This window comes from Lates calcarifer, linkage group LG17, assembly GCF_001640805.2.
Source record: "Lates calcarifer isolate ASB-BC8 linkage group LG17, TLL_Latcal_v3, whole genome shotgun sequence".
Lineage (NCBI taxonomy): Eukaryota > Metazoa > Chordata > Actinopteri > Centropomidae > Lates > Lates calcarifer.
In genome coordinates this window covers 23814600-23842571 of record NC_066849.1, presented here as the reverse complement: position 1 = coordinate 23842571, position 27972 = coordinate 23814600, and the positions used below count along the sequence as shown (strand labels likewise).

General features: G+C 37.0%; 4 protein-coding genes across 24 annotated transcripts in view; all 4 read left to right on the top strand.

Moving 5' to 3' along the window:
• LOC108879552 (complement factor H) overlaps positions 1 to 11268 on the top strand; it is a 35046-nt gene extending 23778 nt beyond the window's left edge. For 7 of the 16 annotated variants that reach the window (XM_051077081.1, XM_051077093.1, XM_051077089.1 and 4 more), the window contains 2 exons: positions 9214 to 9280; positions 10533 to 11268. In XM_051077081.1, the coding sequence (XP_050933038.1) occupies positions 9214 to 9280; positions 10533 to 10662 (197 nt within the window). In that variant the 3' untranslated portion in view covers positions 10663 to 11268. Of the gene's footprint in view, positions 1 to 7230; positions 7308 to 7915; positions 8105 to 8544; positions 8725 to 9213; positions 9281 to 10532 lie in introns of all 16 variants that reach the window. The other 9 variants (XM_051077080.1, XM_051077090.1, XM_051077087.1 and 6 more) reach the window with 4 other exon arrangements.
• LOC108879553 (complement factor H-related protein 2) lies at positions 559 to 22276 on the top strand. 5 transcript variants are annotated; one of them, XM_051077098.1, is made up of 12 exons: positions 559 to 794; positions 15364 to 15558; positions 15806 to 15991; positions 16131 to 16325; positions 16410 to 16589; positions 17462 to 17626; positions 18125 to 18295; positions 19416 to 19583; positions 19939 to 20097; positions 21590 to 21778; positions 21874 to 22059; positions 22236 to 22276. In XM_051077098.1, the coding sequence occupies exons 1-12, from the start codon at positions 716 to 718 to the stop codon at positions 22253 to 22255; spliced, it is 1893 nt and encodes a 630-aa protein (XP_050933055.1). In that variant the 5' UTR covers positions 559 to 715; the 3' UTR covers positions 22256 to 22276. The 5 variants fall into 5 exon arrangements, with proteins under 5 accessions (XP_050933055.1, XP_050933057.1, XP_050933058.1 ...); XM_051077099.1 differs by lacking the exon at positions 559 to 794 and adding an exon at positions 13821 to 13991 and having other exon boundaries at positions 15809 to 15991; XM_051077097.1 differs by lacking the exon at positions 559 to 794 and adding an exon at positions 13821 to 13991.
• A 1468-nt stretch (positions 22277 to 23744) lies between these two features.
• LOC127139014 (complement factor H-related protein 4) lies at positions 23745 to 26251 on the top strand. 2 transcript variants are annotated; one of them, XM_051077102.1, is made up of 5 exons: positions 23752 to 23941; positions 24689 to 24883; positions 25031 to 25210; positions 25422 to 25601; positions 25959 to 26251. In XM_051077102.1, exons 1-5 carry the CDS (start codon positions 23863 to 23865, stop codon positions 26141 to 26143), a joined length of 819 nt encoding a protein of 272 aa, XP_050933059.1. In that variant the 5' UTR covers positions 23752 to 23862; the 3' UTR covers positions 26144 to 26251. The 2 variants fall into 2 exon arrangements, with proteins under 2 accessions (XP_050933060.1, XP_050933059.1); XM_051077103.1 differs by lacking the exon at positions 24689 to 24883 and having other exon boundaries at positions 23745 to 23941.
• A 424-nt stretch (positions 26252 to 26675) lies between these two features.
• On the top strand, positions 26676 to 27955 carry LOC108879558 (complement factor H-related protein 4). The gene is made up of 3 exons (XM_018670859.2): positions 26676 to 26836; positions 27291 to 27470; positions 27640 to 27955. The coding sequence occupies exons 1-3, from the start codon at positions 26767 to 26769 to the stop codon at positions 27828 to 27830; spliced, it is 441 nt and encodes a 146-aa protein (XP_018526375.1). The 5' UTR covers positions 26676 to 26766; the 3' UTR covers positions 27831 to 27955.
• Positions 27956 to 27972: the final 17 nt, after the last annotated feature.

The following is a 27972-nucleotide window of genomic DNA, read 5'->3' as shown; positions in this document are numbered from 1 at the left end:
GAGGTGTTGAATTGTCTTCAGATTAATGCAACAGAGTGCATGGGGAAACATAGTATTGCATAACAAAAAGCCCATGTTAAACCCACAGTAATGAACTTGAGGTCAAGTGTACCAAAGAACGAGCCATTGGTATACTGAGACTGCGTGTGTGTTTTGATGGGGTGATGACCCCGCTCTCTTGCCAGTTAAAACTTTAGTTAACTGGAAGTGATGGACGTGAGGTGGTTGGACAAACAAGTAAATGTTTAATTAGTGTTCAAACGTTACAAAAGTAAATCACTAAATATTTTTTAATAGAAACATTTTTTATTGCAATTTAAATTTTATGCTGAAATTAAATACTTCAGTTCAATTAATATTGCTGATTTTTATTTAGACTTGATCAGATTTAATAACTCATTGTTTTGTGAAACTGTCACCTAAATATATTTGTATTAGCAGTTGAAAACAATTTTCAAAGCAGGTTTATATGAGTTGTATCATTTCATGTCATGATGAGTGATGTGTTTGTGTGTGCATGTGCATGTATCTGCATGTGTGAGAGAGGAGAGGTTTTGGCAGAGGTGCCCATCTCTGTGTCTGTGTGCATGTGTGTGCGTGCAAATTTGCACTGCAAAGAAATATTTCAATCTGATCTGTACCACTAGGGGAAAAACATTAGCTCAGCAACATATACTCTGGTCAGGGAGTCATTCCTAAACACTGCAATTCCAGGATGTTCACAATGAGACTCTTTCACCGTCTTTGGCTTTTTATCCTGTGGCTGAACATGGATCCATCTTTACAACAGAATGGTGAGAATGTCAGATTACAAGTCCAGTTTCTCTGTAGTTAAACTGCAGTTAGAAACCAACAATCATGCATCATGCAACTGATTTAACTAAACCCTTTATCCTAATAAAATCTGACAGGTGAGAAAAAAAAGAAAAAAAAAAAAAAAAAAAAAATATATATATATATATATATATATATATATATATATATATATATATATATATATATGTGTGTGTGTGTGTGTAAAACATAGTACAACATGTTGATGTATCATTTCCATATTTATATTTTGAGAGGATTTTGTGAATGTAATGACAATCCTAATATGAAACAGTTCTAAAATATTGGAATTCATAAACACCTAAAAGGAGACTGCCCTCCTTAAATACTGTAGATGAAGAGCTAGTCAGGGGATGCAGGAAATTAGAAACTGTGCACTCATCAAACTTTGTGTGCATGTGTGTGTGTGTGTGTGTGTGTGTGTGTGAACAGTGTATTTCACTGTAAAGTATTAGTTACAGATTAAATGTAACAATTGATTTGATTTCTTTCAGGGAAACAATGTAAAAAACTTGACATCAAAAATGCAGACATTGTTCGCAATGACAAGGAAATGTACAACAACGGTGAACGAGTTCTGTATAAATGCACATATGACAATGAAATGCGTTTTCCTATTGTCTGTGAGCAAGGTGTTTGGAATGACATTCGGAGCTGTCCAGGTAAGACTGTGCAACACAGTTACAAAATCTACGACAAATGCAGTTTAAAGAATCAATATAGTTAGATTTTTTCTATGCTGTTAAACAGAAACACACACACACATATAAATATATATCATTTTATCTGTATCTAATACCTATTATCTGTATCTAATAACTAATGTATACATTTTTTTCTTTCAGAGAGACCATGTGAAAAACTTATCATCAGCAATGCAGACATTACTCACAATGAGAGGGAAACTTACAGCAACAAAGAAGAAGTCCAATATACATGCAGGAAAAATGAAAAACGTTTTACTGTTGTCTGTAACAAAGGACAATGGACTGACATTAAGAACTGTTCAGGTGAGATCATACAACAGATACAGTTACAACACCTATGACAAATACAGTCTAAGGTACATTTATAGTGCCATTTTGTGGTTTAATAGCAGTAAATATAGTAAATAAAACATCTACACTGGTGTAAAATTGCATCATTAGTTTGATTACCCAATGTAATCACATTAAGGATGAGTACGGAACATTTTCTACTTTGCTCTTTACCTCTGAACAAGACTTATGTTGACTGCAGCTCATAAAGCATCCATGAACATATACAGCACTTTTCTGTTTTAACAAAACTGACAATCTACAGTCATGACAGTGTCATTGTGAGGCTGTATTTAGGCACAGCAGTTAAGCTAAATGCTAATGCCATCATGCTAGCATACTCAAAATTACACTGCTAACATGCTTATGTATGGGAGCTACTGTACTGTCTGTGTACCAGATGTCATACCAATCCTGTAGAGACAAATCACAATAAACCACATATTTAAACCAGTAGAGGAAAGAAGAAAAGACTGGATCACTAAAGTTAGTAGGAATCATCTGCTGGGTACCATGAATACCTGTGCAAAGATTTTGTATGAATTTATATGGTGGATAAAAAGTTTGACCTGCTGGTGGTACTACAGCAAAAATCAGGGGAATACCAAAGTTGTTGGGATTCATCTTCTTAGGACAACAAATGTCAAATTACATTTGAAGTTCATCAAATAGTTTTGGAAATATTTCTATCTGCAACAAACTGGCAGATCAAAAGACCAACATTGTCATCCCTTGTTCTCTGTGACTAGCATAGCTAAGAATTCTTGTTCCAATCCTTTGATTGATGCTTTTTTCTTTTTATTTATACAGAGTGTCAAAAAGCTATAGTTCCACACGGATTTGTGGTTGGTCCATACAATGACACAGATGCAGTGTATTACACCTGTGATGAAGATTATAAGCTTGTCACCAAAGGCTGGTGGGGTGAAGCCAAATGTATTGGTGGAGTGTGGTCTGGACTTCAACAATGTATTGGTAATGCATCAGTTTCATACTTAATGCCTTACAGGTCTAGTTATAACCAGCATGACTTTAGAAACACCTGTAAGACAAGACCAAAGGAAACATTTTACACACTAGAATTTTACACACTTGTCTTTGCACTCACTGTATCCAAGCAGTGTTCGTCTTCCTCTGCTACTTGAACTGCATGTGCACGTATTGAGAGCTATTTAACTCATATCCTTCTACCATACAACTTATCAATCACCCCTTGTATAAAGCAAAATCTGATATGACGCCAGCCAATGCATATTTTGAGAAAGGCTACATGAATGAATTAAGTACTAGTTTGATTTTATTCAAACTTGACTTCTTGAAAGCACCAGCCCTGATATTGGGATCATTTTGAAATGAGGAGTTTTGTTGTTTGATATTTCTAGCAAAGAGCAACTGTGGAGGACCTCCTGTGATTCCCAATGGCAAAGTGATATCTCAACATAGTAATTACAAACCAGATGATAGTGTCCAGATTATCTGTAAGGAAGGATACAGCCCTCAAGTTGATCGCTTAACTTGTCTTGAGGGAAAATGGAATTCAAATGGAGCACAACTCAGAACAATCTGTGCACGTGAGTCATCTTCAGTCTTATTTTATCAGCTGTTACCATTTAAAAAGAGATTACTGAGTATAACCTAATACTGTACATGTTTTCATCTCTTTCAGCCACTGCCAAAATCTGCAGTCCCCCACCTAAAGTTGATAATGCAGTTGTTGTGTCTTCATATCAGAAGGAATACTTGTCTGGCTCTGAAGTAACTTATAGGTGCCGTGATAATTATACATTGGAAGGAGAAGCCACAATTACATGCAACGATGGGAAATGGGTGAAGAGGAACATTGTGTGTGCACGTACGTAGATCCGAAAGCATTTCACACAGTTGCCAACAGAAAGCTTTAAGAAGACTCCAGTTTTAAAGCTGAGTTAAGCGGGCAGCTGATTTTTCAAGATTCTGAATTTCAGTCTGAATATATGGAGGAAACATGAAATTTAACTTTTACAGTTTTGTGTTCAGTGGTTTAGTGCCCCTTTGTAGCTATAGATACAGGTTACTGTTCAGATCTCTGCTGTGTTATACCTGGTGTCAACAAGGGGAAAAGCAACTTACTGGCATTAAGACATTTGTTAAAATACAAAATATGCTATATAAAACACAGCATTGTTTTAAAACATCATCAAGACCATTTAGCCAGAATTTAACTGATTCATATGAATTGTGTAGTAAGATTTTGGCTATCAGATAAATAATGCCTTCTAAGACGCTACAACTTTGTTCTCCAATCTCCAATGTACTATTAGTATATATAACATATATGAGGCGATATACAGGCGATCTGTTCAGAGTATACCCCACCTCTCTCCCAATGTCAGCTGGGACTGGGTGCAGCCCACCCATGAACCTTAAGGATAAGCAGTATAGATAATGGATGGATGGAGATTTCACCACACACAAGATTATCGTCAACATACCATACCAGATTACAAATGAAAACTGCTACTAATAAGATCCACTATGATCATTTACAGTTAAAAAACTGCATCTTGTCCAAAATCACCCAGAAAATGTGATAGGCAGTCTCTGTAAATGATAAATATTCTATTTAATATATCAAATGTGATGTAACATATATTGACGTAAAAACATCCTGAAGAAGGAGAAATCTAGAGAAAAATAAAAAGTGCTTGTGTCACTATACTGGTTACATAGAACTGAATGCATGATTTACACACACTCTATGTTGAGATGTGAAACTGAACACAGAAATCTCCTCCCACAGGTCCTATTGAGGAACCGTGATTGCTGATTTTCTTCACAGTCCAAAAATGTCTCAGAAAAAATGCCAGGAAATGTTTGGTCAGAACACAGAAAAGGAAAAATTACCATGTGCATTATTCATACCAATGTCATCCTGATACATAATACATTATCCTGATACATCTGCTGGCAAAGGGAAACACTGAATAACTGAATCTAACAATCATTTGTGTGATAAAGTGATCTGATATTATTAAGCTTTGGCATATGGAATAAAAGAGGAGAACTTTCCTAAGGCTTTATTTGGTGTTTCTTCTGTATCTTTATTCTGAAACCCAGGCCTGTCTATGGTGATCTAAAAAAGTTACTGGGAGAAGCAAAACCTTTGACACTGAAAATAAAATTTGGCATTGAAAACAAAACCTAAAAGAGAAGAAATATTTGTATTGGAAAAAGCTGTATTGGTACTGAAAAAAGACAGAATAATTCATCATGTCTGTCTACTTTCAGTGACAGAGTTTTATTGTTTTGTTTTGTTTTGTTTTTTTTACAGTGTCAGTATTGATTGTATATTGATTGTGGTAGTCAAACTGGGAAGAAATGCTTTAATTATCAGCAGATATTCACAGACATTGAGCTTTAGTCATAAACCAGTCTTGTGGTACTTTCAAATCAAACAGTTTATATTTGCCTTAATACAGCTGTGAATGTATTCGATTGTTTACTGTGATGTTTTAATTAGAATCTGTCAGGTCAAATTTAACTTGATTTATCATAAATGTTTCCTCAAATAGCATTTGATTTATTCCGCCCAACTTATATCAAGTTGGTAGAGAGGTATGGTTTCTTTTACAGCAGCCTTAGTGGAGTGCGCAACAGTAGCCTCCCTTGTTTTATAAATTCATGACAGGATACCAAAAAAATATGTTATGAAGGGTGAAGAAGAAATTGTTTGTTATTGCACAAAAGATTCATTCTTTGAACTTTTCTGGCACTTACAGTAAAACCTATGTGAACAGTATGTGCTTGTGTGTCTTGCTATGGGTCATGTTGTGTTCATACAGTTGTTGTGCAGTCCCACTGGGCAGTCCATCTTGTGACCCTCAGTGCTCCCTGAGGACTGTGACAGGAGATAAACACACAGGAATTTTGCAGAGTTTGCAAAAGGAGTTAGCCTCAGTTGGACTTGTGTTGTCGCTGCCCAGCTACTAGTTGAAATGCGAGGGTCTTTGGTACTTTTATTTCTCCAACTGTGGGGGAATGTGGAAGTTTCTTTATCACAGAATGGTAAGACTGAGTTTTTTTTAAATACTTCAGTCTTACAATTTAGTTTTGTGAAAGTGCATACAGTGCTCAGTTTCAAGCATTAGGGGTTGTAAAGAGATGAGACATTTAAAGATTGTATTGTCAATATTGAATAGTGGTTTTGCTGTGTTAGATGTATTACTGTACATATTGCTCAAAATTGTATTCTTACATAGTCCCATAGCTACAGTTTTTCCTGTGTACATTTTTATAGATGACTCAAACTGGCATCTGCAGCACACTGCTGTTGAGAAGATGTCCAATTTCTTCTTCTTTATCAATGTTGTCATGTTGTTTGTTAGCATGTTCAAAGCTCCCAGATGTTCCTCATGCCTATGTGTCAGAAGAGACCAAAAGAGCTGAGTACGAAGAAGGACATGTGATATATTTCACTTGTGAAACTGGTTACATATCAGGTCCAACCATCAGATATGTATGCACAAGAAATGGCTGGTTGGCAGTCCATCAGGGAAGGTGCTACTGTAAGTTTAATGGATTTCACTCCTGCTCTTTATTTTGTTGCAGTCTAATTGTAATAGATCCTGTTGGCAGTAATGCAGCAGTGTTACTTTTTCAAACTTTGCTTTTTTAAAAGATCCATTACAATTTTAGATTGTTGTTGGGGGAAAACTAAGTGATGAGAATTTGTTTGAGTAGTTTGACAGATTATTGAATTGTCTGATTGATTATTGTAATTGCATACAATTAATTGCCCATACTTGAGGGATTATAATTACAATGTGCATGCTAACATATCTGAATGAAACTGTCACTTATAAAGAAAATTTCCCAAAAGTAACTTTAATTGATCAGAGTATGGTACTGAGAGAGTTGGGAAAAAACGACCTTATGCTGCTGACAACAACTTCTAACTAGATTTAAACCTGCCTCTTCAAAGCCACCAACCAATAATATAGCTGCTGCTACAACAGTGCTATCAAATGAACGAAGTGAACAAAAAAACAATATCACTGTCACTTGTGCTTTCAAACAAAATACAACGAAAAAATCATCTTTTTTAGAAACTGTCTTTTTCCTTTTTTTCAGTAAAACCATGTGAACTTCCTGATGACACTCCCAATGGCTATTATCAGATTATCCATGGTGACGACTTTGTTTTTGGAGCGGTTATCAAGTACTTTTGTAATGAAGGGTATGTGGATATAGAGGGATTTAAAAGCCAGATTCAGTATGATTATTTTATAGCATTTTATACCAAAAGACTGATTGATTGATGGTGTTGTAATCTGGTGTTTTTATCTGAAAATGGAAAGCTTTATCACAGTGTTTATTGCAGGTATCAGATGGTGAGTAAGGACAACACCCGAACTTGTTTGCTTGACAAATGGACCAATCATGTGCCAATATGTGACCGTAAGTCAAGCAGCACCACCTGTAGGTTGATTACATTATCTGGGAAAAAGCTATGTTTCAACATTAGGTAACACTGAGGATATAAGAAGAATGAATGTGGTAAAACACCTCTCACACCAGGGACCCCTCCCACTTTGCAACTCTGTAGGGAGGCTCTGCTCTCTGTTTAAACCCCACTGTGGGACTGTGGCTGATACAATCAGTTTATTTATACATCAAATGATTGTCTTGTATTTTTCCCCTCAGTGACCTTACTGACTGTTTGTGTTTAATCAGCTTTGAGCTGTGAGCCCCCACCAGCAGATGTCTGTCCCACATATCAGCACTGAACTGCCATTCAGAATTTTCCTAGGATCACCGCTTCCTTACATTCAGCTGTGATGGTCCTGGGAAAAATCTGAACGGCAGTTCAGTGCTGATATGTGGGATAGACGGACAGTGGGATAATCCATTCCCCACTTGTGAAGGTAAACCCTTATAGATTAACAACCATATTGAGCATGTTGTAATACTCCAATGACTTGATAGATTATAATGGTGATATTAACCCTCTTCCACTGAATCTCACAGAATTTTTAATTTGTCAATATCTGTTTCATTCTTTTCAGACATCAGTTGTAAAGTTGGTGTGTTGCCTGCTCATCTCAACGCATCTGGATTATCACCAGCAAATGAAACAGTGAAGGTTGGACATAGATTAAAGTTTCACTGCGACAATGGGTATTGGCTGGACGGGTCGAAAGAAATTCAGTGTTTACAAACTGGGCAGTGGAATGCCCCTTTTCCAACTTGCTCTGGTATGTTCACTTTCATTGGAGGGTAATTCCATTATCATTGATTTCTCCCATGCTAGTATTTGCATATTTGTGTTTACCCATCTTTTTAGGCAAACTTGAATAATAATGAAATTCATAGTACAACTCAGAGGGGATAGTAAAAACTAATTACAATTAGATGGGGATTAATTTTAATTATAATATTATTTCACTCAGCTATTTTCACTGTGTTCACAAGTTAGTTCTTAAGTCTGTCTGGCTGCTGTTAGATGCTAATCAGGTAGTGTACAGTAGATTTTTAGAGCTTCTGAGACAAATGTGAGACTAAATTTATTTTTGTGGTTGTTAACATTTACATTTACTTCACCAGCCACAGAACGTGTAACTGCAGATAAGAGTCAAAGATCTGTTACTCTAAGTTTTATAACATGTACTCTCTGTCACTGCCCACATTCTCTTAGCTCCTTTGGGTTGTGAGAGACCTCCACATCTTCCAGATGGAGACACCACAGAAAGGCTTAAGTTCAAGTACAGTCATGATGAGAGGGTTGAATACATCTGTCAGAATTACTACATTATGCAAGGTGGGCCCTTCAGAACATGCAACAATGGTCACTGGACTGGAGCAATAAGATGCCTCAGTAAGTTACAACCCACTTTATATTCTTTTTTTTTTTTGCATTCTATGAGGATTTAGCTTAGGACATGATTAATGTTAAGATATTAATTATACAGTGCTATTACAAATTGCAGTCAATAGATATTAACATCATAAAAGTAGACAAACAATAGAGGTCAGAAATAGGCAGTGATGTGTCAGAAATTATGCTGACAGTGCAGCACAGCTCTGCTCTACCAAGCCAAATACAGTAACTAACCTGCATGTTTGGTGAAATTAGAGTGAAGGCAGAAATCTGACTTTTCAGTATCTGTTTTATGTTATAATCTTTTCAACACTGTCAGAGAAATGTATAATTTAAATGAGACCATATGTAAAATCATCACAGAGAGGCTGACAACTACTCAGTTATATATGACACTAGGAACATAGTTAGCTAGGAACACATTTACTCACAGGCAACAGTGTAACCCAGGGACTATTTATGCTATATATCTGTCATCTTTTACAGAACCTTGCACTGTGGACAGACAACTCATGACCAGACATAACATTCAGTTCAAATATATCTTGGGTGATAAGCTGCGTTCAACCCATAATGGTGAAATAGAGTTTGTCTGTATCAGAGGAAAACACCATGTTGGCACATATGCAATGCGTCAGAGGTGTGTTGATGGTGAGATGAACCTGCCTTCTTGCCAATAACCATTTCTAGTCAGCTGGAAGTGTCTGGACAAACATGCAAATGATTAATCAGAGTAAGGAGTCAAACTCATCCAGTGTCTGTAATTAAGTTGTGTGTGGTCATTTTAATAAAGATATATGCTCTCTCACTCTGTCTCCTGCCTCTATGTGTCCCATCTTAACTTCTTCTTGTGCAGAGAGGAAGAGTCTTGTCAGCTTTTCTGTAAAAAACTGTTCATCTCAGAGAGACAAAAATACAATAACTACATATTTATCTGTCTGTAAGCCATGCTATATATTCAAATACAGACATCATTATACTTGGAATAGTTCTGGATGAAAATCAACCTTATTGTTGGGTCTACTGGTTCCAGCTTGCTCTCCTTTATAATTCATGTTCCTGGGGTGAAAGTCTCTTTAAGAAAGTTTAAGTGTGTAATTTGTTGCTATATGTAAGAACCTCTGGACCTTTAAGTATTGCAAACAGTGCATGTGTTGGACAGGGGGGCAGTTCATGTTTTGAATCTCAGTGATGCCCAGGGAGTCAAGCAGAGAGCACGCAAACAGGAATCAGCTCAACATCTGTGAAAGGAGCATGAACTTGTGTTTAATAATTCTGTTTTAATTCAGAATTAATGCATGCTGCAATCATCTACATAGATACACCACACTGAATGGTTCCCAAAAAAATCTTAATCTTTTCTGTTAAGGTGACTCATAGACTTGAGAAGAATTATCGGTTTCTTATTTTACATGAATGTTGAATTTTATATCATTAACATATTTCATTAACTGGTGTTGGTAGTGAGAGATAAGATGCCTCAGTAAGTTACAATCCACAATCCGCATGATTTCAGTTTTTGCATGTAGCAGTTTAATATTGCCATATCATATTCATGATTCAGAGTATTATTACACATAGATGGCTGACAAAGCACTAAGGAGTAATGAATAAAAAACAGCTATTCAAGATGTACAGCAGGTCTCCCCTTTGAGGATGTATTCTGTATACATTACTGTTTACAGTATTCTAACAGAATGTGTTGGTATTGGTGTTATACTATTTACCTGTCATCTTTTGCAGAACCCTGCACTCGATCGAGAACTCATGCACACACTTCATCTCACATCCAAATATACCCGTGACGACAAGCTGTATTTACTCCATAATGATGAAACTGAGTTTATCTGTACCAGAGGAAGACGACATGTAGGCACATATGTCATGCGTCAGAGGTGTGTTGATGGTGTGATGAACCTGCCTTCTTGCCAGTAAAGATTTCTAGTCAACTGGAATTGATAACATGAGCTGTCTGGACAAACATACATATGATTAACCTGAGTAAGATTCACGTACTGATCCAGTGTCTGTACTTAAGCGGTGTGTGTGGTCATTTTAATAAAAGATATATTCTCACTTACACTGTTTTCTGCTTTAACACACATTATGACAACAATGTCTGTGTCCCATCTTGTCTTGGGAGAGTCTTGTCATCTTTTCTGGAGAAAACTGCTCATCTCAGAGAGACAAAAATACAATAACTGCAATATACAGCTAGCTGTCTGTATGCCATGCTGTATATCAAAGTATGTGCATTCTGTATTTTACAAGCTATATTCAGCCCATGGTGCTGAAATCGAATTCATCCGAATCAATGGAAGACAACCTGTCAGCACACTTGCCATGCATCAGCTGTGTGTTGATGGCGTGATGAACCTGCCCAGGTGCCAGTAAAGGCTGTTAGTCAACTAAAAGTGATGGGAAAGGTGAATAAACATGTAAATGAATCAGACATGTTATGAAGTACAGATAGTAGCTGAACTTATGTGTCTGCTTTAGTGCTGTCAACTGTGGCACTTTTAATAAAAAAAACAATATTCACTCCTGTTTTCTTTTTCTACAGTCAGTATTATGAGTGATAAAGATCTACATAGTTCCCCTGTAAGCATATGGTTAAGTAGATCAGACATTACTTTCTATTTATTAGACATCCAGTCATTTTGTGCAATTAAATCAGTGTTTTCAGATGGTGATATAATGATAAACTGTTGACCTGCCATTATTTTTGTCAGTTTTTAGGTCAAATTGGAAACCAGGAAACCAGGATTGCAAAAAACGTTTTCCTTCTCAGACATAGAAGTCTTCATCAAGCTGTTAATGTGATGACTTTGTCATTCACACATACAGTATCTGTCTGTTACATTAGGTTAGGTTCATTATGACTCCATTCAGACATGTCAGCACACTTATGGAAAGAGGCAATAATTGCATAATATGTAGCACCTGGTGCAAGAGAGAGTACAGAGTGTGTGGTGAAACAACTGTTTCTCATTTATTCCCAAATAGATCAGACACTACTACATCACTGATTGATTTAAACTTCTTTTGCTGTTGAAGCCTTAATTAATGACCAGCACAAGCACCCTGGTTGCTCACCACCACTTCTCACACCAATCATTTTTAGATCAGTTGCATAATTTAAAATTATTAGAGTGAATTCTGTTCACACGCTGCATGAAGCATTTTACTGGATATTTGATTATTCAACATTTGGCATGAATACAATATGAAAATATTGAGAGGGCATGCTGGTCTGAATATTACTTTAAGAGTTTTTTTTCCCCTTCTGCTCAGGTCACAATGCAACGGTTTTTATAGCTCAATCTCAACAACTTAAAATGGACTCTTTCAATATCTTAACAGATTTTGTACTTAAGTGATAATGATTGAGGCCACTCTCCATAGTTTAAAAATATATATATTTACATTTAACTAACAAATCTGCAGATGTGTCTCAGAAATCAAGGACAAATGCAGTCACCAATCAACATTAAAGAGTTTTAGCTGTGCAGCTGAGAGAAGGTTCTCTACTTCCACCATCACCCTAATAAACAACACCTGCAGCCACCAGCTCTGCACTGACATTAACATTTCTTTGAGACAGCTAATTAAACAGCAGCTAATGCGAACGTTGGCTATGTAATGACCGTAATCCCTTCCTATCTAAGACTGAACTGAGGAAAATATTAATTGATGGCATATTAGGTTTTTGGGCAGACTCTGAAGATGAATTGTCCAAGTTTGTCATTTCTTTAAATAAAATTACTTCTTTTCTCAAATTTACAGTGGAAAGCAGCCCAAACAGAATCATCTGGTATTCAGAAATCTGCATTCTGCATGCTAAAAGCAACTGTCCTCACCACCTTAACATTCCCAAAAGGCAGTTCATGTTTATGGTGAAATTGTTCCACCCTTGATGATTTTAATCACAAAGCAGAAGAGATGTGAGCTGGCTTCATTCACTGGGACTACCCTTATAACTTTATTGATTTGGTATATGAGCAAGCAAAGAAAACACCCAGAGATAAACTACTGGTAAATAAAAATACAAACAACAAATCTATCTTATTTATGGTTTGTCACAGATTTTAATCATTGTTCTAAACAAATCAATGAAACATTGATCTGAAACAGTGCTTGAAGAAATAAGGTCACACCACTATTGCCTGTCAGACTTGCTCCAAACATAAAAGATGGACTTGTGCATTCAGGAAGCCTCCAAGCCACAACTGGCACTGTCACGAAAAGGCACATGTGGCGAGTGTTCCCAATGTTCTCTGTGCAATAGTACAACAGACTGTAAATACTTATCAACTGTGATTCCACCAGTGTTGTTTTCGTGTACTGCCCTTGTGTTGAAAATCATACGGAGGGGTTTCTAAGTCTGACTTAGTAAGATTGTCATTGTGATTTTTAACAGTAACGAGGTTACTTTTGCAGACATGAGGTGTTGAATTGTCTTCAGATTAATGCAACAGAGTGCATGGGGAAACATAGTATTGCATAACAAAAAGCCCATGTTAAACCCACAGTAATGAACTTGAGGTCAAGTGTACCAAAGAACGAGCCATCGGTATACTGAGACTGCGTGTGTGTTTTGATGGGGTGATGACCCCGCTCTCTTGCCAGTTAAAACTTTAGTTAACTGGAAGTGATGGACGTGAGGTGGTTGGACAAACAAGTAAATGTTTAATCAGTGTTCAAATGTTACAAAAATAAATCACTAAATATTTTATGCAATTTTTATTGCAATTTAAATTTTATGCTGAAATTAAATACTTCAGTTCAACTAATATTGCTGATTTTTATTTAGACTTGATTGGATTTAATAACTCATTGTTTTGTGAAACTGTCACCTAAATATATTTGTATTAGCAGTTGAAAACAATTTTCAAAGCAGGTTTATATGAGTTGTATCATTTCATATCATGATCATTTTGTGTAGAGAAATGTGTGTTTGTGTGTGTTTGTGTGTGTGTGTGTGCGTGCATGTATCTGCATGTGTGAGAGAGGAGGGGAAGAAGGGTTTTGGGAGAGGTGCCCATCTGTGTGTGTGTGTGTGTGTGTGCGCATATTTGCACTGCAAAGAAATATTTCAATCTGATCTGTACCACTAGGGGAAAAGCATTAGCTCAGCAACATATACTCTGGTCAGGGAGTCATTCCTAAACACTGCAATTCCAGGATGTTCACAATAAGACTCTTTCACCGTCTTTGGCTTTTTATCCTGTGGCTGAACATGGATCCATCTTTACAACAGAATGGTAAGAATGTCAGATTACAAGTCCAGTTTCTCTGTAGTTAAACTGCAGTTAGAAACCAACAATCATGCATCATGCAACTGATTTAGCTAAACCCTTTATCCTAATAAAATCTGACACAGGTGAGAAAATATCATTTTTTTCAGATGCAAATTTATGTCAAGCATCATTCAATGAACAAATGTCATTTATCAACATTAACACTACATTACACTACATCTAACACTGTCTTCTGATATATCTGTGATGCAGGCTTAAAGTTGCTCGTCAGATTATTACACTGAAAATCTGTAGGACTGTTCTTCAAATGCCAAAGAGGTGCAATAGAACAATGGTGAAGTGCTTCCTACAAAAGTACAATGTCCTCCCTTCTCCTCCTCCTAAAAAAGATTGTCTCCATTTTCTTTGTTTGTGAAGGGAAAACAAAATAATTTAGGTCAGTTTCCTTTAGGGAATGAGCCATGCCAGAGATTCTTTCTAGAGCAGACAGCTAACCTTACCTGGTATACAGGTACTATAGATATATTTATCTGTATATATACGTAATATGATATTTTTATTACTCTTTGTAACAGGAGCAATATCACGTGTGTATGTGAACATGGATTGTGGGTACTTAAGATGACAATGCTGCATTTATCAGTAGTCTGAGGAAGAGCCTTGTGCTTGAAAATTCACCACAGCAAATAATCCTTTAACAGGAGCTATTTGGTGTGCAGACCTATGTTACAACATACTAACATAATAATAACAGCAATAACATAGTCAGACAAAAACCCCACATCACATCTTTTTTTACCATTGAGAGGCCTAACCTTCACTTGTAAAATCTCTGCCCTTATTTTTACATAAAGTTCCCAAATATGAATCTACAAATATAAAACATATAGTTTTTTTGTACATCTTGACAGATGGCGATAGAGGTATGACAGGAATTGAACAAAGGTGCTCAGCTGCACTCAACCCAGAGATGTTGCAAACTCGCAGTCACTCTCAAGTCAGGTTAATCAGTGGTTACCGTTAACTTGACTTTTCATGAACATGTGTTGTAGTTATATCCATGTGTGTTATTCTTCAATAAAGATAAAATGTACAGTATCTCTGATTGAAAATGAAAATGTGCCTGGAGATATCCAAGTACAAAGAAGATGTAATTCTGCATTTTGAGTGCAATATGGGATATAACTGAGAACTGAGAACGTATCTTCAAGATGCACAAAATTAGGAACAAGAGCAGACTTTTAGCAGTATAAACTCGTTTATCTAAATTTATTAGTTATATCACCCTTACAGATGACTATTGATGCTGTATGAATAGATGTCATGGTTGTCAACAAACTAAAAGAAAATATATTTAACTTCCCAACAAATGCAGCAACAACATGTAAACTGCCATTGCCGCCACCCAAAGGAACCACGTATGAACCTGCTTTCAGAAATGTGTTTTCACCTGGGGATACAGTAACGGTAACATGTGGAGAGTGGTACTGGATTTCTCTCCCTCAGAACACTTCAGTAGTAACTACATGCAAAGAAGACGGAGAGTGGAGTGTCAGACCAATATGCAAAGGTATGAACCTCCATGAGCTTCAGGCAGACTGTCTGTAGAGACAGATTATGAGATTGTATGTTGTGGTGATGGAAGAAAGTCTCTGGGCCTGGCTAAGAAATAGTTTGGGCCCCATCCCATCTTTTTTCCACCAAAAGGAGAGTTAAATACATACATTCTCTTGGTCACTCTCAAATCAGGTTAATCAGTGGTTACTGTTAACTTGGCTTTTCGTGAACAAATGTTGTGTTTTTGTATTATCCTTCAGCAGAGATAAAATGCACAGTACCTGTGATTGAAAATGGAAATGTGCTTGGAGATATTCAAGAGTACGACAAAGATGAAATTCTGCATTTTGAGTGCAATATGGGATACATGCGTACAGAGAACATATCTTCAAAATGCACAAACCTAGGAACAAAAGCAGGCTGGAGCCCCAAACCTACGTGTGAAAGTAAGTATAAACTCAATAATACAAATTCATTGGTTACATCATCTTTACAGATGAATATTTCTGCTATATGTATGGATGTCACAGTTGTCTTGTCGCAACAAACTAGCTCACAATATACAAAATTTTCAAACAAATGCAGCATCAAAATGTAAAGTGCTGCTGCCGCCACTCGAAGGAACCACATATGAACCTGCTTTCAGAAATGTGTTTTCACCTAGTGACACATTAAGAGTGAAATGTGGAGAGAGGTACTGGATTTCTCACCCTCAAGAAACTTCAGCAGTAACTACATGCAAAGACAATGGAGAATGGAGTGTCACACCAATATGCAAAGGTATAAATCTCCATGAGCTTTAGACAGACCGTCTCCAATCTTATTTTGATTACTTGAGATAAATAAATCTCTCTATTACTCTAGAGGTTACATGTGACAGCCAACGAGACCCACTTGTGTATTACTGGGATGTCTATTGGGAACAAAAAATAACATTGAATGAGACTGTAAGTTACTGGTGTATGTCAGGCTACAAGAGCACAGATGGCGCCATCCGGGCCACATGCACCAGATATGGATGGAGACCAAATCCACTCTGCCAAGGTATTGTAAAATTAACTCTGTGTTAATGTCATTACTGCTAATCTTCTATGTGTATTTTAGTTTATTGTAATTTTACACCAAAAAGTCCCAGAAACTAAGAGCCACAAAACTGTGGAACTAAATCAGGAAATAAAATAAGCAACACTACTCTGTAGACCCTCAACACCAAAAAGGAAATCTGCAAACTGTTTCACATTGCCTGGTACACCACAATCCTGAACTGCAAAGCAATGTCACATTCACTTCCATAACCATAAACATCCCTCAACAGACAATATGAATACAGACATAACTGTTGGTAATCACATTAAAGGTACAGAACCAAGTACAGAGCCCAGTACAGTGATGTCTGATGTCAGTGACCTGTTCATGGACTTCGGGTGCTCCCTAAGGTGTTGTGTGGTTGCAAGGTAACAGTTCTACCTGTGTGTCTCAGCTGTCGAGCTTTTGAAAGTCTGTAGACTTTTCTCATTTTGCACCATTGAACTGCAAATGTGCAACCTAAGTGACTTTAATGCAAGTTGACGAGGGAATACGCATATTGATTACTTATAAATTACTTATAAATAATTGCTTATAGATAGAAAGAAAAGTTACTTGGAGAACATGTGGCCAAAGAAAAAGACACAAGGACAAAGCAACAGAGATAAACTGCAAAAATAAGCAAGAGCACAGAGAAAACCATCTGTTTTATCCCTGAGAATGATGTCACATTTGAGGGTGTGATAAAGGCTCAGTGCTTATACAATACATATTTATACATGTTCCAACAATTGTGAAGTAAATGTGGCCTCCTTATGTGGTACTACTGACAGTAACGCAGTGAATATGTACAATATTGTACGAATGCATTTTCCTTCTTTGTTCCCCAGAAATTACTTGCGACAGATATGATGTCCAAAATACAGACATTGTCAACTATAAGCAGAAATATAGTTACTATGAACGGGCTAGTTATGTCTGCAAGGATGGTTATACAGGACGTTTTTTTCTAACCTGCACAGAAGATGGTTGGAGTGGAAAACCACAATGTAAAGGTAAGGAAATACAGAACAACACAATATTAATCTTGGGTCAAACTTATCCAAGTCAATGCTAAATACAGTGATTTTCACATCACTTGATGAGAATACAGTGAAAGTAAGCACAATAAACTGCTGTGACTCAGTGGTTATTGACAGCTGATGTTATGCTATATAAAAAGTCCTCCCTTTGAACTGATCAAATCCCTTCAATGGTCTGAAGGCAGCAGAATGAATATATATTCAATCCTCAGCCTGTAATGTGAAAAACATGCCTCATCAAAGCTCAGAGCCTTGATACAAGCTGATCCTTCATGACAACATGTAATATGCAGGACTGTTGTATATAATTGCTTTCAAATTGCAGTCTATTATCTACTACTAAAGTTATATATTTGAATAATTTACATAACTAATCTTTTTTAAATCTCATTTACCAACTCTTGCATGAAAACAAAATGCAGCTTCCACTTGCCAGTCAACAATAACCACCAGTCATGTTCTTTTTTCCAGAGGTAACATGTGATAAACAATATTACGAGAATGCAGACATTGACGGAGATGAAACTCAGTCAGTATACAAGTACAATGATCAGGTTAAGTATGTCTGCAAGAATGATTATGTGGGAAATTTTTCCATAACCTGTGGGACAACAGGCTGGATCGGGTCTCCTGAATGTACAGGTAAGAAAATACAACACATAATAAGATAAAATAACTTTACTGCCCCAGTCTGTGATCTTAGAGCAAAGAGTGGTCAGAATAGCAGTGATACAGAGTAAGGTGTGGAGGTTTGACATTTGCAAGCATCTGTTAACCTGTTCTTCATCTAACCTGTTTTCTTGAAGATGCATCTTAATTTAGTATTCTGTTTTTACAGCATTTCAAACTGATTTATTCATAATAGTGATAGACCGATATGGTTTTTTCAGGGCCAATACCGATTATTAGTAGTCAAGGAGACCAGTAACAGATATTTGGAGCCAATATTCATTTGCAGTAAAAGTGAAAATATTGGCGTCAGAATTTTGAATAATACAAACTCCAACGCTTTGTTTAAATGCCTTTAAGCATATGTTTATTAAACAGCTTTTCAGATTTGCGACATGTTAAAGGTTTTTTTTTTATCTTAGACAATCGACATCTGTTTTAAAATTCTAACAAAAAGTGCAGGGAGTTCCCAGGGTCAGCAGCATGTCTTATAAAGTTAATGAAAACTTAAACAAATAAATAGCTCCCTAAAGTTTTCTACAGTAAATAAAGTTTTCCACAATTTCAATATAACTGAAATGTTATTTTATCTTTCACTTATCTTTGTTTTAAGTTCAAACAAAAATAAAAAGTGCAGGGAGTTCCCAGGGTCAGCAGCATCTCTTATAAAGTTAACTGAAATTTTAAATAAATAAATAAATCAATAAACAGCTTCCTGAAGTTTTATAAAGTAAATAAAATAAAGTTAAATAAAATTTGCACAGAAATGCGAGTCTCAAATCAATTAGTAGTCCCACTGCTGCATCAGAGACAAAATAACCCAGTTTTAAATCAATCTCTTATCGGCCGTCAGATTAAAAAAAACTGCTGATGCAGATAATCGGCCCGGCCGATAATCAGTCTATCCCTAATTCATAAACCAGTACAGGAGTACACCATGTCAATGCCTTCATCTTTGCAATTTGTTGTCTTGCCATTTACATTTTTAAAGGTTGCACAAATTTATATTTTAAGAAGATTTCATAAATGTTCCATAATAATAATTAAATACGTGACATATTCAAGCTTCACACTTTCAATTAATTTCTTTCAGAGAAACCATGTGAAAAACTTAACATCAGCGATGCATACATTACCCGCAATGAGAAGGAAACTTACAAACACAATGAACGAGTCCACTATACATGCAGGAATGCTAGTGAAAGACGTTTTACTGTTGTCTGTCACCGAGGTAATTGGATTGGGATTCAGGGCTGTACAGGTAAGACCATACAACAAACACAGCTTAAAGGATAATTACAGTGTGACTAGGATGTCTGTGGTTTAATTGCCATAGAAAGCTTCTTTTTTTAACAGCCAGATAGAGAAAAGCCTGCAGTCCAGCAACAACACTGAAATCTAGCCAAACAACCAAGACAAAACACAAAACATCAAAAGGAGGGGGAAAATACATGCACACACACACACGAAACAGCCTGGACAGATCAATAGACTAACACTGTCATCCCTCATGCCATATGACTAGCATGGCTAAGAATGTGTTGTTCTTTTCTTTTAGATTGATTATATCTAACTAACTTTTTCTGTTTTGTTGTTTGTTTTTTTCATTTATACAGAGTGTCCACTAGCTGAAGTTCCACATGGATTTATAGTTGGCCCACACAATGAGACACTGTACTACACCTGTGAAGATGGTTATAAACTTGCTACCAGAGGCTGGTGGGGTGAAGCCAAATGTATTCATGGCTTGTGGTTTGGACTTGAACAATGCATTGGTAATGAATATTTAATGCCTTACAGGACTAGTTATAACCAGCATGAAGCAAAATAGTTTAAGCTTGTGCTGCTTTTACTACCATATTGACCTGAATATAGGGTGATCCTGATTTTGAGCTCATTATGCATAACAGATGAATTTTTTGTCTGTTTGACAGAATTTCTCTCTGGTTCATTTCTGCAGTAAAGACATCTGGAGACACCATGAACTTGATTTGAATGAATTTCCTCCATGGCTACAAAACATGTTACATGAGCCTTCAGGAACTCCTGTAGGTTACGCTAGGCCAACACAACAATTTGAAAGACTCTATTTGAAAGACACTATAAATGGACTGAAGACACTTGGTAGCCTAGCAACATCGACAGATAATTCTGATACATTTCAAACTATTTCAACTGTATTTCCATTATATGTGGCTTTTGTGGACCTAAAAACATGACTTTTACATTAATCATTTCAAACACCTGATTTAAGTCTGACTGAAACGTGTATCACCCCAACGGTGGCGGTGGTGGTGGGGTGGGTGTGTGTTTGGGGGGGTCTAAATTACCGGAATATAAATTCGGCATAAAAAGAAAGCACCTAAAGAGCATTATAAATAGTTATAAATAGACTCACCATGGCGCAGCAGCAGGCAGCATCAGCTCTTCACCCACAACGAAACACTTAGCCTTCGCGGTACGGTTCGCCACGATGTACGGTGCTCTCAATGCAGTTACACTTGTTGCTATGTTGGCCCTGAACACTTGCTTCTGTCCTTGTTCACGTTTTTGTCTTCAAAGAACTTAGGTTCAGGCTCGTCTTTTATTCCCGGGTGCTTTGTCTCCATGTGTCGAAGCAGTTTTGAAGGCTCCACTACTACTACTACTAGTCTGTTGCCACATATTATGATATTATGTAGAGGCGGCCTGGAGCATGTGAACCATCTGTCGCGATAAAGCCGTATTTTAATTAAGACTCCCGGTACTTCCTACTAAATGCAGTTTTGTTTTTATTAAAAGTTGTAGGGCTTCTCTGCTGTCTCATCATTGAGCCCTTTCCTTTTACAAAGAGAGACAGAGTTTGTTTTTTACTCACTTTAGCTATGTTAGCTATGTTTTAGCTAGCTCACGTTACCTAGCTAGTTTAACTTATGGGGCATTACAGCCGCGACAGAGACAGGTATGTGTCAAACAGTATCAGCAGGCACAGACGGATGTAATGTGCAGAGATTCCGGTCATTTTTCAAAATAAAAGCCCCGTAGACTCCAATAGTCAATAAAATGAACTAAAAAAATAATTTATTATTTATGTACGGTCCGGTACCAAAAGATCCACGGCCCAGGCTGGGTGAAAGAATTACGTGTTAGTTCAATTTACTCAAACTTTTTTATTTTTGAAAACGTGGCAGCCTTAATGATAATTAATTTTATGAATTTTCTTTATTAATTGGTAATATTCATTCGTACTAACAATGTACAAACCTATTTTTTTCTTATCAACTCTAGAGAAAAGCAAGTGTGGAGAACCCCCTTTGATATCTAATGGGAAAGTGATATCTCTGCGTAACAGTTATGAGCCGGGTGAAAGTGTCCAGATTATCTGTAAGGAAGGATACAGCACTCCGGTTGATCACTTTACTTGTGTCAAGGGAAAATGGAATTCAAATGGAGCACAAGTCAAAACAATCTGTGCACGTGAGTCATCTTCAGTCTTATTTTATCAGATGTAAGTATTTATAAAGAGATTACTGAGTATAACCTAATACTGTACATGTTTTCATCTCTTTCAGCCATTGCCAATCACTGCAGTCCCCCACCTAAAGTTGATAATGCAGTTGTTGTGTCTTCATATCAGAAGGAATACTTGTCCGGTTCTAAAGTAACTTATCACTGCCGTTATAATTATACATTGGAAGGAGAAGCCACAATTACATGCAACGATGGGAAATGGGTGAAGAGGAACTTTGTGTGTGCACGTACGTAGATCCGAAAGCATTTCACACAGTTTCCAACAGAAAGCTTTAAGAGGACTGGTTTTAAAGCTGAGTTAAGCAGGCAGCTGATTTTTCAAGATTCTGAATTTAGCTGTATGCATGATATACACCCACCATATGTTAAGATGTGATACTGAACACAAAAATCTCCTCCCCAGCTCCCTTTCTGGAACTCTGATGCCAATTTTCTCAAAGTCGTCTTCAATCAGTCCAAAGTCTCAAAAATCTATGCTCGTATTTGCCTTGGTTGTAGAGTGAGAGCACAGAGAAATAAAACTGCATTTGCCGAGTGGATCATTCGTGCTGATCCACGGATCTTACATGATCTTGATTTAACTGCTGGAAAGGGTAACACTGAATGACTGAATCTAATATCATTTGTGTGATCTGATATTATGATATATTGAATAAAAGTTTTATTTCAGTATTTTTATTCTGAAACTCAGACTAAATATATGTCTAAATAAGTTATTGGGAGGGGCAGTTAACTGTGTGTTGGCACTGAAGTGTATAAACTAGAACGAATGCAGTGCACATTCAAAATGGTGATTGCTTGGCCTGTGTTGGCCATGTGTTGGCATGTAAAATTACCTGTTACAGAAACTTACCAAATGTGCAGAGTCCTCCTGGGGCCAAGGGGAGAAAGATCCATGCATAAATATGTGTTTAGAAAACTCTGTGCACGTTTTATAAGTCATTCTGTCTGACTAATAGTCCATGTCCCCAGATTTATAAATTGTGCCATTGGATCTATTAGCTCAAACAACTTAGTCCGCACGTGAAAGCACAGTAAATACAATGTTACACAAGGAAAGCTGTGAAAAGTCCAGTGCACAACACAATAAAGTTTGCAGTTCTATCTTTCTTAAAACCCAGCAAGTAGTGCTGTAAATTGTGTGGGTGCTGCACTGACCTTGTAGTTAGAGGGGGAAACACAATATTGCTTGCCCTGTGTAGCCTATAGCAATGAACTTGAGGTCATGGGTACCAATGGAAGAGCCACTGGTACACTGAGACTGTGTGTGTGTGTGTGTGTGTGTGTGTGTGTTCTGACGGGGTGATGACCCTGCTCTCTTGCCAGTGAAAACTTTCATTAACTGGAAGTGACAGACATGAGGTGACAGACAAACATGTAAATGATTAACCACTATATTGACTATCTGTGTCGAATTCAGTGCAATCATATATAACAGTTTTAGGAAAAAATTACAGTAAATGAACTCAGGCTGTTTTCCTAGACTTAGACTAGACTTTATTGATCCCTTGGGATGACTCCCTCAGGGAAATTAAGTAAATTCTGTTTCTTCCTGTGGGTCACACTGCATGAACAAACGTACTATATGCTTATATACAGCCTATATATCCTCCTGAAGTACTATACAATCAATTAGACTTTCAAAATAGGTACTTAAATCCATCTGTGCTCAGAAACTACCTCAGATTTAGTCTTTATAGGAAAATAATTAGGAAAATTGTCAACCAGGATGTTTTCCTTCTTTAGGTTTTTAGGTTGTTGGTTTTAGGTTGGGTTTGAATATACCCTGCAAGGAAGATAACTGTGTGTGCATGTGTGTGTGTGTGTGTGTGTGTGTGTGTGTGTGTGTGTGTGGAAAAGGGAGGGTTTTGGGAGATGTGCCCATTTTCGTGAGGCTGTTTTCACTGCACGTCTGTGTATTTACACTGCGAAGAAATATTTCAATCTGATCTGTACCACTAGGGGAAAAACATTAGCTCAGCAACATATACTCTGGTCAGGGAGTCATTCCTAAACACTGCAATTCCAGGATGTTCACAATAAGACTCTTTCACCGTCTTTGGCTTTTTATCCTGTGGCTGAACATGGATCCATCTTTACAACAGAATGGTAAGAATGTCAGATTACAAGTCCAGTTTCTCTGTAGTTAAACTGCAGCTAGAAACCAACAATCATGCAACTGATTTAGCCTTTATCCTAATAAAATCTGACAGGTGAGAAAATATCATTTTTTTCAGATGCAAATTTACGTCAAGCATCTTCAATGAACAAATGTCATTTATCAACATTAACACTACATTACACTACATCTAACACTAGGGGAATGTCTTCTGATATAGCTATGATGCAGGTTTAAAGTTGCTTGTCAGATTATTACACTGAAAATCTGTAGAACTCTTCCTCAAAATGCTTTCTACTCACACACAATAGAAAAGTTGTAAATTAAACAGGATGACTGAATGACAACAACCCACAAAAGTCCTCATCTGTTCTCAACCTGGTGATGTTGGAACTCGTGGTCACTGTCAAATCAGGTTAATCAGTGGTTATTGTTTATGTGGCTTTTCGTTAATACGTTGTAGTTATATTCACGATTCTGTGTTATTCTTCAATAGAAATCAAATGTACAGTACCTGTGATTGAAAATGCCAATGTGCACAGAGATATCCAAGAGTATAAAGAACATGAAATCCTGCATTTTGAGTGCAACAGCGGACATTTGAAGTACAAATTTAGCCAACAAAATTTACTGATGATATCACTCTCAGAGGTGAAAATTGGTGCTGTATGCATACATATCATGGTTGTCTTGATACAAACTAACAGAAAATATATTTAATTTTCCAACAAATGCAGCAATAACATGTAAACTGGACCTGTCACCACTCCAAGGAACCTCGTATGAACCTGCTTTCAGAAATGTGTTTTTACCTGGTGAAACAGTAACAGTAACATGTGGAGAGAGGTTCTGGATTTCTGACCCTCGGAAAATCTCAGTAGTAACTACATGTGAAGAAAACGGAGCTTGGAGTGTCAGACCAGTATGCCAAGGTATAAAACTCCATGGGGTTTAGAAAGACCGTCTCCAGAGACAGATTATGAGATTGTTATTTTGTACTTTCTGGTGACTCATCAACACTCAACTAACAATCTTATCTTCATCGCTCGACATAAACAAGTGTCTCTGTCTTATTCTAGAGGTTAGATGCAGCAATCGGCGAGAACCAAACGTATATTGGTGGAATGTCTACTGGGGACAACAAATATCCTTGGGTGAGACTGTAAATTACAGGTGTAAGGAAGGCTACAGGAGCACAGATGGCACCAACCAGGCCACATGCACCAGAAATGGGTGGAGCCCAGATCCACTCTGTCAAGGTACTGTGAAGTTTATTTGTTTTAATAACATTATAGTTAATTTTCTATACTATGTTATAAAAGTGGGGAAGTAAATTTTGGTCCAGTTAAGATCGATGTTTGTTTTAAAGCTGTACAGCTAAGACTGTTGTCTGTTCTTCATCTGACCAATTTTCTCTATGTCACAACATATTATTGAAACTTCTGCTGCATCTGTACCCTTACATTTTAGAGCTTGTGGGTTGTGGAACGCCACCACCCCTTACAGATGGGGACATCAAGACCACCACGAAAAGTCAGTACAGACACAATGAGCGGGTTGAATACATGTGTCAGAATTACTACACCATGGAGGGTGAACCCTACAGAACCTGCATCAATGGTGAATGGACTGGACATGTGAGATGCATCGGTAAGTTACAGTCCTCATTCTTGATCCTGCATCCTGCATTTTGTGCTATGAATTTGTATTGACAAAATCATATTTTATCATTTATATACTATATACAGAACATCTGTCCTAGCAAAGCTAAGTTTTTGCTGATGTTGGAAATGTGCAAATTCTACCATGTGTTTATCACTGAGGTAATTGTTGAAATGTTGTTTTACTGAATTGCATTATATTCAAGGTGATTCTAAAGTTTTTTCCTCTCACGTTTACACACACAAGGAAGTCAGATTTTTAGAAACACCTCTGAATATAGTGCAGTCCAGTGCACTGTCGCTCCTGCCATCCACAAAACAGTATTTGTCCTGTTATCTCTTGCAGAACCCTGCATTGTGAGTGAGGACGACAACAGACAACATAACATTACTTTAAAATCAAGTGACAATAAATATTTTGCTCATGATGAAATAATTGAGTTCAGGTGTATCAGAGGAGTTCCTGTTGGTGCAGTGGCGATGCGTCAGAGGTGTAATAGTGGTGTTATTCTCCTGCCTTCTTGCCATTAAGCATGTTAGTTTGTTGGAGGAAATGTACAAAGCAAACAGTTATTACAGTGATGTACTTATCCCCTGTCCCCACTTTAATGTGACATGTTAATAAAACATTCTGTCTGATCTCTGTTTCCTGCCTCCACATGTGTGCCATAATATGAGTAAAATGTTTTTAACACAAAGTTATAAAGGTGCACTGGTAGCTCACCTGGTTAAATGTGTAGTGTTAAGGCTGAGACCTTTCCACACTGACTTGGATTCAAATCCAAAGTCCAAAGTTCAGAGCTCAGACTTGCTTATTTTGTTTTTAGTGGAAAACACTATTTGACCATTATCTCATGCAGAACCTTAATATCAGAACCAAAAGTCCATTTTTGTTCTGACCACTAGAGAAAGATCATTTTTGAATACAGTCCTAGATAACTATGGGCATTTGTACATGCATTTCACAAAAATTGATTTCAGGGAGGTCTGTTTGTTGGAGGAGGGTTTTTTGGCAAAGCTTTGGTTTCCATTTTTTATTTTGAAATTTGTGAAATTCCACTGTGTAGAAACTCTTTCATCCTATATAATCATACAGGGACAAGCCTCAACTCAGACACTAGGGAGTAACACCTGACCACAGCAGCTCGATTACCATGAGATTCCCTCCACTTCTTTGCCTTTTTGTCCTGTGGCTGGACATGGACGTTTCATTTTCTCAGAACGGTAAGATTCTACAGAAATGTGACAGATTTCAACTGAATACTTCTCTCATCTTCTAGTTGAAGATGGACATAGGAAAAAAAAAAAAAAAAAAAAAAATATATATATATATATATAATATAATATATATATATATATATATATATATATATATACTGTATATATATATATATATAATAAAATTAGTCTTTTAATTAAATATTGAAATCTTAACTTATTTTTCCCAAAAACAATAAGAGGTAAGAGTGTGAAGCCTTTATTTATCCTAACACCAGGAGAGCGATCCAACTCTGTACAATCCAATTCTGTACTGTTGTAAGCTGCCGACACCTATTTTATTAAAAGTATAGTTTAACTATATACTTATAACAGTTATAAGTTTTTTTTCTTACCCTACTGACAGATGCTTCCACTGCTTTTATAAAGTACATATAAGTAATTTGCTGCATTCCTTTAGAGCCTGCAGGCTGTCAGACTCCACCAGCTCTCACCGATGGAGACATTAAGGACACAATGAAACAGCACTACAGCCATAGTGAGAGGGTCGAATACATGTGTCAGAATTACTACACCATGGAGGGTGACCCATACAGAACCTGCATCAATGGTGAATGGACTGGACAAATTAGATGCCTCAGTGAGTAAAACCTCTCTTCATATTTACACATTTTTCACATCAACTTGTGTACAAAAGGTTTTTCATATTCAAGCGAAGGTACAAATCCTTATCCAAAGAATCAGTCTAACTCTGGCAGTGGCTGTGGCTGCATTATGTTCTAACACATCATTAACATTATCTCTTGCAGAGCCATGCACCGTGAATGAAAACGACATGATACAACGAAATATTGCATTCAGATACAGAGTTTACAGCAAGTTATATGCACCTCATAACGACGTAATTGAGTTCAGGTGTACCAGAGGAAGACCTGTTGGCGCAATGCCCATGCGTTTCAAGTGTAATGATGGTGTAATGATCCTGCCCACATGCCAATAAGAGTTTTAAATGACTGGAAATAATCTCGCTTATAAGGGCCATGGGTGAACAAACAGGCACAGTTAAGAGGAAAAAACATTTTAATGTGTACTCACATTACAAATAAACTTCTTTTTTAAAATTCAGCCATGACTGATACTGT

Bases quoted from the DNA above. Each gene is read 5' to 3' on its own strand.
- LOC108879553 (XM_051077098.1), top strand. From the start codon at position 716: ATGTTCACAATGAGACTCTTTCACCGTCTTTGGCTTTTTATCCTGTGG. The intron at 18,296-19,415 runs GTAAGAAAATAC...AATTTCTTTCAG, and splicing joins CGGGTCTCCTGAATGTACAG to AGAAACCATGTGAAAAACTT. The intron at 20,098-21,589 runs GTAATGAATATT...TATCAACTCTAG, and splicing joins TGGACTTGAACAATGCATTG to AGAAAAGCAAGTGTGGAGAA.
- LOC127139014 (XM_051077102.1), top strand. From the start codon at position 23,863: ATGTTCACAATAAGACTCTTTCACCGTCTTTGGCTTTTTATCCTGTGG. The intron at 23,942-24,688 runs GTAAGAATGTCA...CAACAAATGCAG, and splicing joins TCCATCTTTACAACAGAATG to CAATAACATGTAAACTGGAC. The intron at 25,602-25,958 runs GTAAGTTACAGT...TATCTCTTGCAG, and splicing joins TGGACATGTGAGATGCATCG to AACCCTGCATTGTGAGTGAG.
- LOC108879558 (XM_018670859.2), top strand. From the start codon at position 26,767: ATGAGATTCCCTCCACTTCTTTGCCTTTTTGTCCTGTGGCTGGACATG. The intron at 26,837-27,290 runs GTAAGATTCTAC...GCATTCCTTTAG, and splicing joins CGTTTCATTTTCTCAGAACG to AGCCTGCAGGCTGTCAGACT. The intron at 27,471-27,639 runs GTGAGTAAAACC...TATCTCTTGCAG, and splicing joins TGGACAAATTAGATGCCTCA to AGCCATGCACCGTGAATGAA.